This window comes from Ambystoma mexicanum, chromosome 4q, assembly GCF_040938575.1.
Source record: "Ambystoma mexicanum isolate Mex_15411 chromosome 4q, UKY_AmexF1_1, whole genome shotgun sequence".
Classification (NCBI taxonomy): Eukaryota; Metazoa; Chordata; class Amphibia; order Caudata; family Ambystomatidae; genus Ambystoma; species Ambystoma mexicanum.
The window spans coordinates 188,809,339-188,823,903 of NC_090928.1; the positions used below are offsets into that span (position 1 = coordinate 188,809,339).

Genomic DNA, 14,565 nt, shown 5'->3' on the forward strand with positions numbered 1-14,565 from the left:
CAAGCTACCCCCTCTGAAGGGGAGGGTCGTCATAGAGATCTCCTCTGAAGCCTCCTGTAGAAATCGCACAGACGTGTGACTTTCGTTTCACATCTCCTTGTCCTGGTAATCCGATTGTCAGTGGAGTCAGCCTAGACTAGATTCTTTCCAACCTAGTAATTACCACAGAGGTGTTAGTATCTACTGAGAGGCCCTTTTTGTTTGTCATCCTCTCCGCCGAAACCTATTTTTTTCTTTAGCCGACATCCCCCCTCCCCCCCAGCCGCCACTGAAGTTTGAATTAAATGTTTTTATTTTGGCTCTGAATTGTAAGATAATCTGCTAAATAGAACCATTTCCTTCATTGTATTTTCACAATCCCCTTCACATTGCTAGATAAGGGTAGGCTTTCATTCAACAGTTGTACTTTTTAAAACTGGCATTTTTCTCCTGTGTCTGCAAAGCCCATTTTTATGTGTGGTGAAAAGCTGGCATTTCTTTTAAATTCAGTTTTTCATCCCCATCAGATTCCCACAGTGCTCTGCAGTCATAGTTATTTTCTCTTGTACACAACAGTCTCTACAAGGCAAGGGTTATGCTGGAATGGACATGTGCACAGAGCTATGATTTTTTTTTTCAGGGTCCATTCCTTTGACACTTTATAGCACAAAATAAAGTGTTTCCCGTGCACGGCAGAAAGTGAAGTTTCTTGGGCCTTTTTTTCCAGATTTGGCTTAACAGGGCCTGTCATTCAGGGGTCATTTTGGTTTTGCTGAAGCACAATGGGGATGTGAATGTGCATGGCAGGGGCCTATTAATCACGGTGGTTTAAGAAAGCACAGATGGAATTAGCGTCAAAGCAGCATTTAAGGTGGAAGAGTTTCCTTTTCAATGGGGATTGTGGGGTTTCAGCAAAGCAGTGCTGCCTTTTCACTTTATTCCATTTGTATGTGTCAGAACACACTGGCTCGCTCCTTCAGTGTGTCCCCTGGTTCCATCCTGCCTGATGTGTACTTGGCAGGAGGGTGCAGCCATCTTTTTGTTGCTGCAAAACGCAGTTTTGAGGCCATGGCGCTCACAAGAGCCAGCACAGCCATTTTGCTGTATCTGCGCAAATGCCGCTTGGTGATGTGGAGAAATACTGTTGAGTGGGTCAATATATCCCACAGGAAGGTCAACGACGAGTCCCTCCAGGCCATCAAGGCGAACACTGAGACGGCCTGTTTCTTGGGTACTCACAGCAGCGCTCTCTTTTTTCGATCCTCCAGGGATAAGTCTGTCAGATCTTCCAAAGGTTTCTCCTCTTCGTATTGTCAGCCTTCCAGATCCACGAGCCAGGAAGCCTACAGAGGATGTTCCCAAGTCTACAGTAGCAGAGGGCAGCGTTGCCGTCACCTGTATGGCTGGATGCCGGCCCAGTAACGGGTCTGAACCGGCCGGGGCGTCTGGCCACCACACGTACACCCCTGTGGGCGGCCGGCTGATGTTGTTCGTCTGCGAATGGAAGATCAACACCGACAAATGGGTGCTGGATGCTCTCGCCCATGGAGTTTCAACGCAGGTGGCCGTGGCAGCAGCACACCCCCAGCTCCTGAAAGAGGTATGGGCCATGCTGCGGAAAGGGGCGATAGAGCTTGTTCCCCAACGACTCAGCGGCTCTGGAGTCTATTCCAGATACTTTCTTGTAAAAAAAGACTGTGGCTGGAGGCCCATCCTAGATCTAAGATGTCTCAAGTACTTAAAGTCCAGAAAGTTCAGGATGGTCATGTTGCAGCACTTGCTCAGCCAACTGGAGGAAGTAGACTTCTTAGCATCGCTTGACCTAGAGGACGCCAATTTCCATGTGCCCATTCACAAAACACATTGAAGGTTTCTGCGCTTCGTAGTGCAGGGCCAGCTGTACCAGTTCAAGGCCCTACCTTTCGGACTGAAGTCATCCCCCAGAGTGTTCACAAAATGCCTGGTACCGGTGGCAGCCCATCTACGTCTACGGGGTATACACGTACACCCGTATCTCGATGACTGGCTCACCCGGACCCACTCACGGGAGGTGCCCGTCGGGCACACAGAGGTGACTGTCCAGTTACTGACGTATCTGGGATTCTATTAACTAGCTGAAGACCTGCTTGACACCATTGCAAAACGTGCTGTTCCTAGGGGCCAGACTCAATGCAGTGTCCTGCCTGGCGTTGCCCTCGGAGGAGAGGGTAACAGCCATTCAAGGGAAGGTGCAGCGACTGTTGTCGATTAAGACGGCCATGGTGCGAACCATCCAGTCGTTGCTCATCATGAAGTCCTGCATCAACCTAATACGGGTCTGCAGGTTGCAGATGCAACCTCTTCAGGAGTCCCTCAACGCTCGCTGGATACAGGTGTCCGGAAGGTTTGTGGACAGGATCACACTGGACGACGGGTTCTGTCAGGCGATAAGGTGGTGGTGGTGTGGCCGCTCCAACATCACCCGAAGCACAGGGTTTCAAAACCCTCCATACCAGGAGATGGTCACCATAGATGTTTTCCTGGAAGGCTGGGGAGCACACACTGGACGTCTGCACGCCAGAGGCATGTGGCTGCCGGAGGAGAAGGATCTCCATATAAACATCCTGGAGCTACGGGCAGTGTTCTGGGCCCTTATGTTATTCCTTCCGTCTGTGAAGGTGGTGCAGGTCTTCACGGACAACACCAGAACAATGTTCTACATCAAGAAACGGGGGCACTCGATCCCCAGCACTCCAAGGAAGCGCAGAACTTGTGGAGCTCGGCCGTCGGACAAGAGATGTTCCTTGTTCCTCTTCGCCTAGCAGGAGTCAAGAACACCATTGCAGACTCCCTCAGCAGGTAGTTGTGCTCCTAACACGTGTGGGAACTTCGGCAGGACCAGGTGGACCGCTGTTACGCTCACCTGGTATCCACAGGGACGCCACCCAGCCCTGGTTGGATGATTTGCACTCTCGAACCCTCTCCCGGTCCCTTAGTAAGGCCTCTGGTTAAAGATGGGTCTGCAATATAGGAGAGCTGGATTCAATACCAGATTCTTTTTCTCCTCTCCCTTGGCCTCAACTCCTTCCTCCCCCTTGGGCGCTCTCCTCACCTTAATATTGTAGAAGGTAGATTCTCCGTCCTGCTCCTCGTGGCAGGGGCGTGTCGATGTGGGGGGCGAGCAGCGACCAAGTTACTTCACTGGTGCAAGCCCCCCCCTGTGGGAATCCAGGCCTGCTGCGACTCCGTTGGTTTGCTGCTTTACAGTCTTTATATGCAGTTCTTATGTTCCTCTTAGTTCGAATAATAATGTCATGCTTCTTTCCTTTTAGGTATGGAAAGGTATTTTGGAGTTGTCATGCAGTTTGGTAGGAGAAAGCGCAGTGTGCGCAATGCTGTCCGGTGAGTAATGCGTGGCACCGTTTCGCCTTTTAGATTGCTAACCTGTGTCTCTTCTCTCCTTGCAGGTTGCGATGTTCCTCGCCGAGCGCCGTAATGTTCCAGCAATGATAATGACCAGGGGGGGACTACCCAGGTAAGAATTGTGTGGCTTTCTTCATTCGGAAGAAAACGTGAGTAAACGCTTACTAATGCTGTCTTTCTTTCTCCTCTTTCCAGGTTATGGTATTCCAGGATACATGCAGTGCCGGATGATGGAGTTTGTACCGTCAGGTGAGTGGAACTGAAGTTGGCGATGGATTGAAGACAGGATACTCTTCCAGGTAAGTTTCGTAGTGTTCTTTCTCTCTCTCTGCAGGTCCTTGGTTTCAGGTAAGCTGGCATCAAAGAACTGGACACGGTGAGCGTTACACTGCCCACAGCAGAATAACGCAAAGCATGTTCTGCTGTTTGGGTGTGGTTTAAATAGTCTCAGGTAAAGTAGTCCAGGTAAAATAGTCCCAGGCCTGCAAAACCCAAAGTAGTCCAGGTAAAGTAGTCCCAGGCCTGCCACACCCAAAAAACTAGACCGCATAGCTCAGTTCCTTGTAACTGAGCTATGTGTGTGCCTCCATGTTGGCTGAACCCCCCCCTTAACCTCCCCCCCCCAAGTTAAATAGTCCCAAGTAAATAGTCCCATTCTAATGTTGGTCTTCATGATGGTTATGAGCCAGGCACCAAAGGCGCCAGGACTGACTCCAAGAGAGTCTTGGATGAGGTTTTAAGGCCTTTGACCTGGCCCTAACTGGAATGCTGACTTGCCAGTGAGGGCCAGGGGCAAGGGTCATGACAACCGCATCCTCATCAATTGGGGCATGCCCGAGATCGATCTGTTTGCGACGGCGGCACTCCAAATACGAGACGTTTGCCAGCAGATTCCACCAATCTAGGAGCATGGGGGACACATTTTCCTTCCCGTGCGAAGGCCTGTTCCTGTACACTTTTCCTCTGTTGCCTCTCCTGCGAAGTTACCAACACACTTAAGACAGTGCCAATGCAGGATGATACTCATCGCCCCAGCGTGGCTGAGGCAAATTTGGTATCCGGACCGTCTGTCTCTCTGCGTCTCCCTTGATCAAGCTGCCGGTTGTTCTGAATCTTCTAACCAGAGAAGAAGGCGCAATCCTGCATTGCGACCCAGGATCGCTACACCTGAGGGCTTGGCTCCTGCAGTCCTGCAGTCCTGGAGTTTGGTGGATAAGAGTTGCCTGTGAACTCCAGAGATCCTTGCAAAGGCCAAGGCATCGTCAACTTTGAAGTGCTACGGTCACAAGTCGAAGCGTCTCGCTATGTGGTGCTGGTCGCAGAAGATTACCCTGCTGAAGGTCACGGCCCCCGCAAATTCTTCCATACTTGCTCTCCTTGGCCAAGGCCAGCCTGGCACACGCTTCTAACAACTTTCGCTTCTGTCCAAGACCTCTATTCAAGGTGGCTCTCCGGCTGCATCATGCATTGTCATCGGTTGGCGAACCGACCGCTGCCCGGCCATCCGAGAGCCCACTCCACCAGAGTGATCCCTGCAACGATGGCGTTCCTGTCTGGTGTGCCCCTGCTGAACATCTGCAGGACTCCTACGTGGAGGTCCACGCACACCTTCATGAGGTTCTACTGCATCGAAAGGGACTCCAGGAAGGAGTCCTAAGAGTTACTAAGAGTAAGCAGTACTAAGAGTTAGAGTTAATTGCTTCTGTTGAGCTTTGCCACCTCCCGTGGTTGTGTAATATTGCACTGCTGTGTATTTGTTATTCATGAGCATGTGAATACATGTCAGGCCACATGCTGGAGAAGGAACAAGTTACTTGCCTGTAACTATTGTTCTCCAGCATGGGTCTGGCATGGGTTCACATGTGACCCCTACCACTGACCCCTCTGCAGCTCTTCTTGGTCATACTGCCACTTTACGTGCTTACCAAATCTGAAGATGGCTGCCAGAGGAGGGGCTTTGGAAGAGAGCTGTCATTGGATGGGGGCAGTATGACCCAGGGAACAATGATTAGTTTAAAGGAGAAATAAAGTTTAAGGGAAAGTGAAACTGTTTTTTCATTTACCGAGGATTCCCAGCCTGACTGGGAAGAATCAAGAGCATGTGAAACCATGCCAGACCCATGCTGGAGAACAATATTTACAGATAAGTAACTTGTTCCTTATCTTTATTTTCTTGGATAAACTTAACTTGGAGGTTTGTGTAGTAGTAGTTAATAGGGTAAACGGAAAACTGTGGAATTTGTTCAGAGTGCCACCACTTAATTAACCCATGTTTTATGATCACTGAATTGGTTTTGTCTGGAGCCTGTCCCGCTAGAGAATCTGTTTTTAACATGTTTTCAGATGTTTAAAATCCAGCCACTGTGAAGACATGTGTACCTCTAAAGATGTGTTAAAGAAAGAAAAATGAGCTACAGTAGAGCTGAATCCTAGCATGTACTGTGTAACTGAGTTCAAATCTTCACTTTAGACATTGTGTAGGAAGCCTGTCCCTAAGTCATTAACACGACTCTCATTAGTACCACTTGTCTCCTGTCGCCGCAAGAATTGAAGTCCAATGGCAATGTGCTCATTTCAATTTGGACTGGAAGAAACGCACTTTTAAGTAGAACCAATGTAGTGTAGGTTAACGCAATGTATGTGAGATAAACCGTTTATGAACACAAGTGTTGGTTTCCTGGAAGACTTTGTCCTGTACCCTCTGCTTTGATTTATGGTTCAAAACGTCTCGTAAAGATATTCCAACGCTCTCTGTGTAATGTATATTCTCTCACAAACTATATTGGTAAATCGAAAAGCATGTTTCCGCGAGTAGAAAGTGGCAAAATAAATAATATATGTAAAAAATGACGGGTGTTCAAGTGCATGATTAAAGGGTTTGTGAATAGGTTGGGGGGATACATGCATGGAGTTGTTTAGGAACAGTTCTTGATGGTTTTTGTGCAGCTGCCAGCACCTCCATTATTTGTTGAAAACCTGGCTCTCCAACAGCTGTTCTTAAGTATATTGTTCCCAAAGAATCTGAAAATGGAGGCCTAGTTAAAACGATTGAGATTACAGCCATCATCCTGGTATTATTAATAGTGTTGTGATTAACTTTGCATTCATCTGGTGCAAGTGACTAGAATCTTGAGATGGAATGCAGGGCTTAGAATGTTTATCTATGAGTGAGTTCCAGGTTTGTTAGTTGCAAGGATGTAAGCCCTGAGAGAGGATGCCGGTGAGTGTCCTATGTCCCCTTTTACTTACCTGACTCTAAGAACTGTATTTGGTGTACCTAAACTTAAGTAAATAAGTTAACAGTTCACTGGAGTGTCAGAGTCATTTGTGGCCAAACCCTGAACTCAACACTGGCGACGAGGATGAATCTGGCTGTGCTGGGGGGACAGCACCAAAGAGAGACACCCACCGCCCCCCTAAGAGAAGTGATTCTCTCTCAGGTAAGAGCGCTGGATGGCTGTGAGGCACTGCAAGTGCAGTGAGGGCAATTGAGGTCCAGACAGAGGTGCTACAGAGGCAGAGGGGGCAAGAAAGGCCCAGACAGAGGCGCTACGAAGGCACTGGAATAACAGAGCAGCTATGGATGTAAAGGTGCTGCATGAGGCAGTGGAGAGGTTCTGCCAGGGCAGTGAGGCGCTACAATGGGCAATGAGATGTTGCAGAGGCAGTGAGGCGCTGCATGAGGAGGTGCTGCGAGGGCAGTTAGGCGCTGCAACAGGCAGTGAAGAGGCGCTGCAGAGACAGTGAAGCGCTGCTAGGGGCAGTGAGATGCTACAGAGGCAGTGAGGCGCTGCATGAAGAAGTGCTGCAAGGGCAGTGAGGTGCTGCGACAGGCAGTGAAGACGCGCTGCAGGGGCAGTGAGGTGCTGCGTGAGGCAGTGAAGAGGTGCTGCATGAGGCAGTGAAGAGATTCTGCAAGGGCAGTGAGGCACTGCAAGATGCAGTGAGTGGTCGCTGCAGAGGCTGTGAAGTGCTGCATGGTGCAGTGAAGAGGTGAGGCGCTGCGAGGGCAGTGAAGTGCTGCACAGGGCAGTGAAGAGGCACTGCATAGGGAGTGAAGAGGCACTTCAGTGACAAGGGTGTGCTGCAAAGGGCAGTGGGGACAAGAAGTTCTAGTGTTGAAAGGTACAACGGTCTGCTGTAAAGTGCAGTGGGCTCTGTGAGACTTATGGTTATTAGAAGGAGCTGTGAAGTTCATTGGAGCAGCAAGGTTCATTCATTCATTGGCATGGTGAAGTTCAAGGTGGCAGTCTCTCATAAGCATTTAAGAGAACTGAGACTGTACAAACATTCAGAAGAGTTGGAAGTTGTTAATGGATCTAGGAGGGGCCTGCGGCCCATGGACTGTGCAAACATCTGTTGCGCCAAGGCTACAAGCTATTGGTCATAGTGAAGGCAGCTGAGATCACTGACAGTTATCCGATGTCAGCGCTTACCTTTGACTGGAACCGAAGGTTGCTGCGGTTGGCTTGAGTGGAGTCCTGGAGTTCGGCATGAGTGCTGCAGCGGGAGGCCTGACTCAGTTATGAAGTTTGATGGGGATGGGAGCTCTGTGTTCCTCCGTTACTCTCTATGCAATGGTGAAGTAGGAGAGAATGCAGAGGTGCTGGCGATTAGAGTTGAGATACTAGAGCTGATATATATTAGTTTATTAGAGTGATGTTGTAGGTACATGTCTCTCTCTTTAATTGAGTTATGTAGTTTAACATATTTCTCTCCACAGGCGGACTACTGTCCATTACATGTGTTGCATGTGTAAAAAGGTGCAACGGTTGAGGTGAACCGTTGAGCGGACTACTGTCCATTACATGTGTTGCATGTGTAAAAAGGTGCAATGGTTGAGGTGAACCGTTGAGCGGACTACTGTCCATTACATGTGTTGCATGTGTAAAAAGGTGCAATGGTTTAGGTGAACCGTTGAGCGGACTACTGTCCATTACATGTGTTGCATGTGTAAAAAGGTGCAATGGTTGAGGTGAACCGTTGAGCGGACTACTGTCCATTACATGTGTTGCATGTGTGAAAAGGTGCAATGGTTGTGGTGAACCATTGAGCGGACTACTGTCCATTACACTGTCTGTATAAAAAGGGAAATGTTGTTCCTAGACTTTGGTGCCATTGTTTTGGAATATGTTGGTAGACATGTATGCGGTGATGTGTGAGTGAAATAAGATATTAAGGATTTGAGTGTTTATTAAATCTTCATTAGAGTTATTAAGTTGATAACAGTGTTCATCATTAGCTGTTCTATGTAGGCATATTAATATGTTCTCTCCACAGGTGGACTTTTAATTTTAATCCACAGATGGACATTGATGTTAATGTTAATAGATTTTGAAGTGGTGACAGGGTCTAAACCTGTTGGAGTTGGTTGTGGTTATATATGAAATGCTTTGAATAATCTTTTGTTTTTCAGGTGGGACTTTACTGGACAAATCTTTTGATGAAATATTGATCTTGCCACCGATACTTTACTGTTCTTGTTGTTGTCCCTATAGGGGAAAGATGTGTTGTGATTAACTTTGCATTCATCTGGTGCAAGTGACTAGAATCTTGAGATGGAATTGCAGGGCTTAGAATGTTTATCTATGAGTGAGTTCCAGGTTTGTTAGTTGCAAGGATGTAAGCCCTGAGAGAGGATGCCGGTGGGTGTCCTATGTCCCCTTTTACTTACCTGACTCTAAGAACTGTATTTGGTGTACCTAAACTTAAGTAAATAAGTTAACAGTTCACTGGAGTGTCAGAGTCATTTGTGGCCAAACCCTGAACTCAACAAATAGCTTGTTGGTGGCCAGAAACATGGCCCTTTTTAAAATAAAATTCTAAAACCAACCAGTAGGTGACACTGGTAGGCTTGGTATTCAAGGTGCAAGCTGTACAATTAGAGTAACAGGTAAGCAGCTTCTTATTACAGTGTAAAGAAAATGAACATTTTAGAAGTCGAATAAGTCAATTTTCTTTAATACGTCCGACTGACTTTATTTGCATTTTTTGTTTTTCTTTTAGTCACATTGATTTCTTTTTGTGAGTTTGTCCAATTTTCCGAACTACGATAAGAGATTGTTGTTTAATTTACTACAATTACTGTTGGATATTTATAAATCGGTCACATTAGGATCCAATGTACAAACCCAACATATACATGAACAATGTATGCTCTCTTGGCAGAACACCTGACATTTCAGAGTGTAGTCTTACGGTCTGTAAAACCAGACACCTAAATCTTAACCGTCTTTTACTCTTTTACTATTGGCCTAGTTCCTATAACCGTAAACCTCATCAACTAACCATGCCTTCAAGCCAAATGCTAATCATCAGTTCTTTTTTCTTTTTCAGGTATAGCCTCTCCTATATTCCTTTTGCAAGGTGAGTAGTGACACAAAACAAACCAAGCTTGCATTGTTCAATATACAGAGCCTGTATTTGGAAACGTTTTATTTTCGTATTCAAAGCTGTGGTATTTGTCGGTTCACATGCTGATGCCTTCTGGTACATAGAACTGTAGTTCATGTTTTCAGTGCCTTTTTCGTTTTCGCTATTGGGTGGTAAGCACCACCTATGAAGATAAAACTATTGAGTTCGGATGGAGAAATAGGAGGGAGATGCGGTATGACGTGGCCAACCTGTGCATTTGGCTTTTTACCCACTCATTGACTGCAGATTGCCCTGTGGTCATTCCCATCGCCCCCATTCAAAATTCACCCTCTTCAGATCCCTCCCCATCATAGAATAACATACAATTATGAGGATAGCATTATCGTTTCGAAGCAGTCTGACAACGTTAATGGCTTTATTGCAGCTGTAAATCCGCTTATGGTGTAACAAAAATGTATTTTCTGAGTGAGTATTCAGCCACTTGATTTATAAGCAATGTGTCCCGCATTTGTTCCTTAATTGCTGTTAAAAATAAATCTTGGATGTGTGATATTTCATAAATAAAGATTTAAATAAATCTTAGCAAAGTCGACAGTTTGGGCTATTTTATAGGCTTTAAATAGGCATTTCCAGGCCCTGCCATCATGTGCCCATCTGCTCACGCACTTAAGCAACTGTTGCCTGGCAAATGCATATCCCATGTATCCTCAAAAGCCAGCATTGATCTACGCAGGGTGATTCATATAGCACATGTCTAGCTAGAAAGCAACACAGCAATGTACAGTTATTATTGTTATTGGGGTATTATTGAGCATAGACCTAGCTTCGGGAAGCAACAGAGCCCTTTACAAGTCATAAGTGGAAGTACACAACGAGGGAAGCAAACAGCAAGGGATCTTTAAAACGGAGCAGGGAGCTACCTGGGTGGAGGCAGGCAATTTGGCAGCTACTGATCTACAATAACCAAGGGAGGAAACTGGGGTGCAGGTAGTTGGTGAATGCAATGGGTGTGGACTTGTGTTTAGGGGGAGCCATTCCTTGAAGAGGAGGGTCTTTAGCTCATTCCTGAAATGTAAAAGTGAGGGGGCAGGTTTGGTATTGATGGGGGGGAAGTTCCAGAGTCTGCTGGTGTGGACAGCGAAAGCCAATCTTCTGGTGGTTTCCTTCCTGTCCCAGCAGAGATAGTCTGCACATGTCCTGGCTTTTGGTGGGTTGTAGGCCTTTGGAAATACTGAGCTTCTCCGCAAGGTAGCCTGGGGATTTAAGGCTGGCAGACTTGTATATGTTTACGAATTTGAAAGTGATATGTGCTTGCGGCGGGAGCCAGTGCAGTTCGATGAGGGTCTGGGCCGTGTGGTCTAATTTGTGGAGTCCTTTCAGTTGTGCTGTAGCATTTAAGACTACTCTCCGTGTTGCTAGGGTTGTCGCTGAAAGGCTTTTCAGGATGGCATTGCCACTACCCTGGTGGGAGAGGACCAATGCTTGGACAACAGATCTGAAGTTGTTTGCCGAGATGAAGCGCTTAATTTTCTGCAGGAGGGAAAGTTAATACTAAGCAGTTTGTCAACCGTGTTTAGCACATAGTGGTGGGGTGGAAAGTCTTAGCCTATGCTCTTAATTTGTCGGTGAAGTATTTCTTGAAGAACAATGTCTCCATTTTCACTCCCGCACCCTTTACCCCTCAAGCAGTTTACCATTCACAAACAATGTTTGCACATGTGCAGTTGGTTTTCTATGCTACACACTAGAATTTGTGGTCTATCGGCCACTTTTAATCCCAACAAAAAATAGGAAACACATGTAGAACTTTGTGCCCCCGCTTTCCCCCCACACAGGTCCAAAGATATGTTTGGACCAGTAGTGCACGTAGTACCACAGGAAGAAACTATTATAACTGCCTGATCGCAAGACGTAAACGTGTATCTTTTTAATGTGCATGAATAAACTAGGTGCAAAGAAATAATTAGTACAAAAACATTTCAGTTTTCCAGTTAAAACATTTTTATTCCCTTATAAAATACTCATTGGGAATTCAACTTACATTTTTACTTGCTAAAAAATCAATTTACTCCCAACTTAAAAAACGGAGAGTAAAAAAAACTCCCACTTCCAAATCTTATCTGGACCACTGGCTGCAGCAACACATACATGGCTATAAAATGCATATGTTAGCTAGGCAACGCTTGCATTCGTGTGGCATTTGAAGCTGCACTTGGCATATGAAGGAAGCACTTTAACATGTAAGGTTCTAGCTTAGTTAATGAATGCAGACTATGCATTGAATATAATGGCTTTAGTGGTGAATTGGAGGCTGTGCTTGGCATATGATTGCACCTATTGCTTACGTATGGTAAGGTAAAGTAGCATTATTGGGTATTCATGTCTGCAACTTATTATGATGGCAGTACCCATGAGGCTGTACCTTACATGTAGTTACTGTAGCAGGAATATTCTGGTGATATTGAGCCATTTATGCACTTAGTATACAGCATATGATGCCAGCATTTGAACATGTTGGTCTATACCTTCCATTTGGGGACTCTACCCAGCATGTGATGGAACTAATGGGACATTTAAGGCTGCACTTGGCAGATGATGGCAACACCTGCACACATTGGTATATACCCATGTGTTTGGTATTGCCATAGTTTTCCCAGTTAGTCACACCATTTACGTAGATGCTGCAACCCCTACCCCCATTCGCTGACATTTTTAGTGGTAATGCCTGGCAAATGATGGTACTATCTGACAGTAAGATAACACCTAGCAAATGGTTTGAACACCTATGCACATAATGACACGGTCTGCTTATGGCTTTGCTTATGCATTTTCATGTTACTAGCAATCTCATTAAGGTTGAATTGAATTACCGCGAGAATTTGAGTTCTTGTATTTGTTGGCCTCCATTGAGGCATCTTCATTAGCAATCCTAAATGTGGATCACAGGTTTCTCTTTATTCAAAATGTTCAAATTTGAAATCTTGTCAATCCACAATTAACCAGTCGTTACTAGCATTTTTAAAACAATGCAAAAAACAAGGGGTTGCCACTAGTTCTGTTTGCTTTGCGACTTGCAAGGGCACAGGGTGGTTGGGGGGGAAAGAGGGGTGGAAGAAAAAGGAGAAGTGCTTTAGCTCTTCTTATTTTATTATTTTTTTATTTGTTTTGGTTTTAAAAACAAAACCTTTACAAGAAAAAGAAACATTGTTACAGGTAGCCACAAAAAAGGAAAAATCTATGTTAAGACAAGCAGGAAGGGAAAAAAAGAAAAAGGCTGTAAGGCTACAAGGGGGACCAATCATATCGAAGCAGCAGTCTTTCATGTTGTAAATAACTACCTTTTACAATAGAATTGAGTTTATTTTCAAAACTTGCACTATTGTTGCAGTTAGCATGATTTCATGTCAGGCTGTCAATCTGTCCCAAAAAAACTCTGATATTGGGCCCTCCTCTTTGGCCACAAATCTCCTGAACAACAGCAGTCTAGCTTCCCAAGTGCCTTTGTACTCCATTAATAAGTGTCTTAGGGATTGTTTACTAGGAGATTTGCATTGTCTGCAGAGTTTTTTTGCCTGGTCCCCCTGGTTTCTTCTTGCCAAAATTTCCCTGGTGTGGTCTACATTTAGCCCGAGTCTCGAGTTATTTCTCGCGGTTTTATCTGGGAATTTTTGTAGATAAGGAGGGAGGAAACCTAACTTTTTTTTCCACCTTTAGTAGTAAGTTACGAGGTTTGAGGGATCATACGCCGGCGATTTGTGTCAATCCAGGCGCTTGTTTCTAGTGAACTTTTCACTTTCAAAGGATTTGACACTAGAGTTTCCAGGTTCAGATCGAGCCCGATCAGAATTCCTCTTGTTTTCTTCTCCAGGCTGACGAGTATCCGAGATCTCGAGTTTTTAAGATGCTCATTCACATCGAAATAGATAATGTGATGAGTTTCCAGTCTGCTCGACACCCAAGAGAAACACCCAGTTCAAAGGGAAGACTTGAAATTGGGGTGCACATCAGGAGGGCCAGAGTTTGTTTTTTTTTTCCCAAAGAAGACCCTCCACTTTGTTCCAGTTTGTATGCCATAGTAGGGGTTTTGCTTCCAGGCCGTAGAGTAGGACTGGGACTGCTTTGGCCATATAAAATTTGATCTGCGGTAGAATGGAAAATTTGCAAAACTTTGTATTCAGTTTTTTCATTTGCGGTATTATTTGTGCGGCTTTCCCCATTATTGCCGTATTGACTTTGTTGTTAGCAGGGGAGGCAAATATCTCATAGCCCAGATAAATGAGTTCTTCCACACAGGGGATGACTTTCCCGTCCAGAACCCAATTTCCAAATTCAATTTTCTTTTTCGGCTGTTTGAATATTAGGATTTTGGATTTTTGGATTTCTGGATTTCTGGATTTCTGGGGGTTGGTTGAAAGCCCATTTAAGCTGGCATATTCCCCAAGTTTATTTAAGAGACGTTAAAGTCCAACTGCAGATCTGTCCAATAGAACTATCGTCAGCGTAGGCCAGCCAGTGAATCCTCCTCCCATTAATCACTGGACTGGCCAACGCCGACGAAAACAGAAAATCTACCAGACCTGATGATAAAAGGTTGAAGAACAATTGTGCTCCCAGGCAACCTTGCCTAACCCCTCTGAAAACGTGTATTAAATCCAACAGGTGTCCCTGTTCGTCCAGCCGCAATCTTATGGTGATTTTCTTGTGTAGCTCAATTAGCATTGCTAACAAGGAGTCTGGGATCCCCCAGCTGTTTAATTTTCACCAGAGTAAAGATCTATCCACATGATCGAACGCTTTGGATAGATCTAC

The 14,565-nt window shown here is 45.5% G+C and overlaps 1 protein-coding gene across 2 annotated transcripts in view; it reads left to right on the top strand.

The window, feature by feature from the left end:
* The window catches only part of SFT2D1 (SFT2 domain containing 1), a 646,168-nt gene that overhangs the window by 589,637 nt on the left and 41,966 nt on the right, over positions 1-14,565 (top strand). For both annotated transcript variants that reach the window (XM_069607711.1, XM_069607710.1), the window contains one exon: positions 9,718-9,747. In XM_069607711.1, the coding sequence (XP_069463812.1) occupies positions 9,718-9,747 (30 nt within the window). The remainder of the gene's footprint in view (positions 1-9,717; positions 9,748-14,565) is intronic.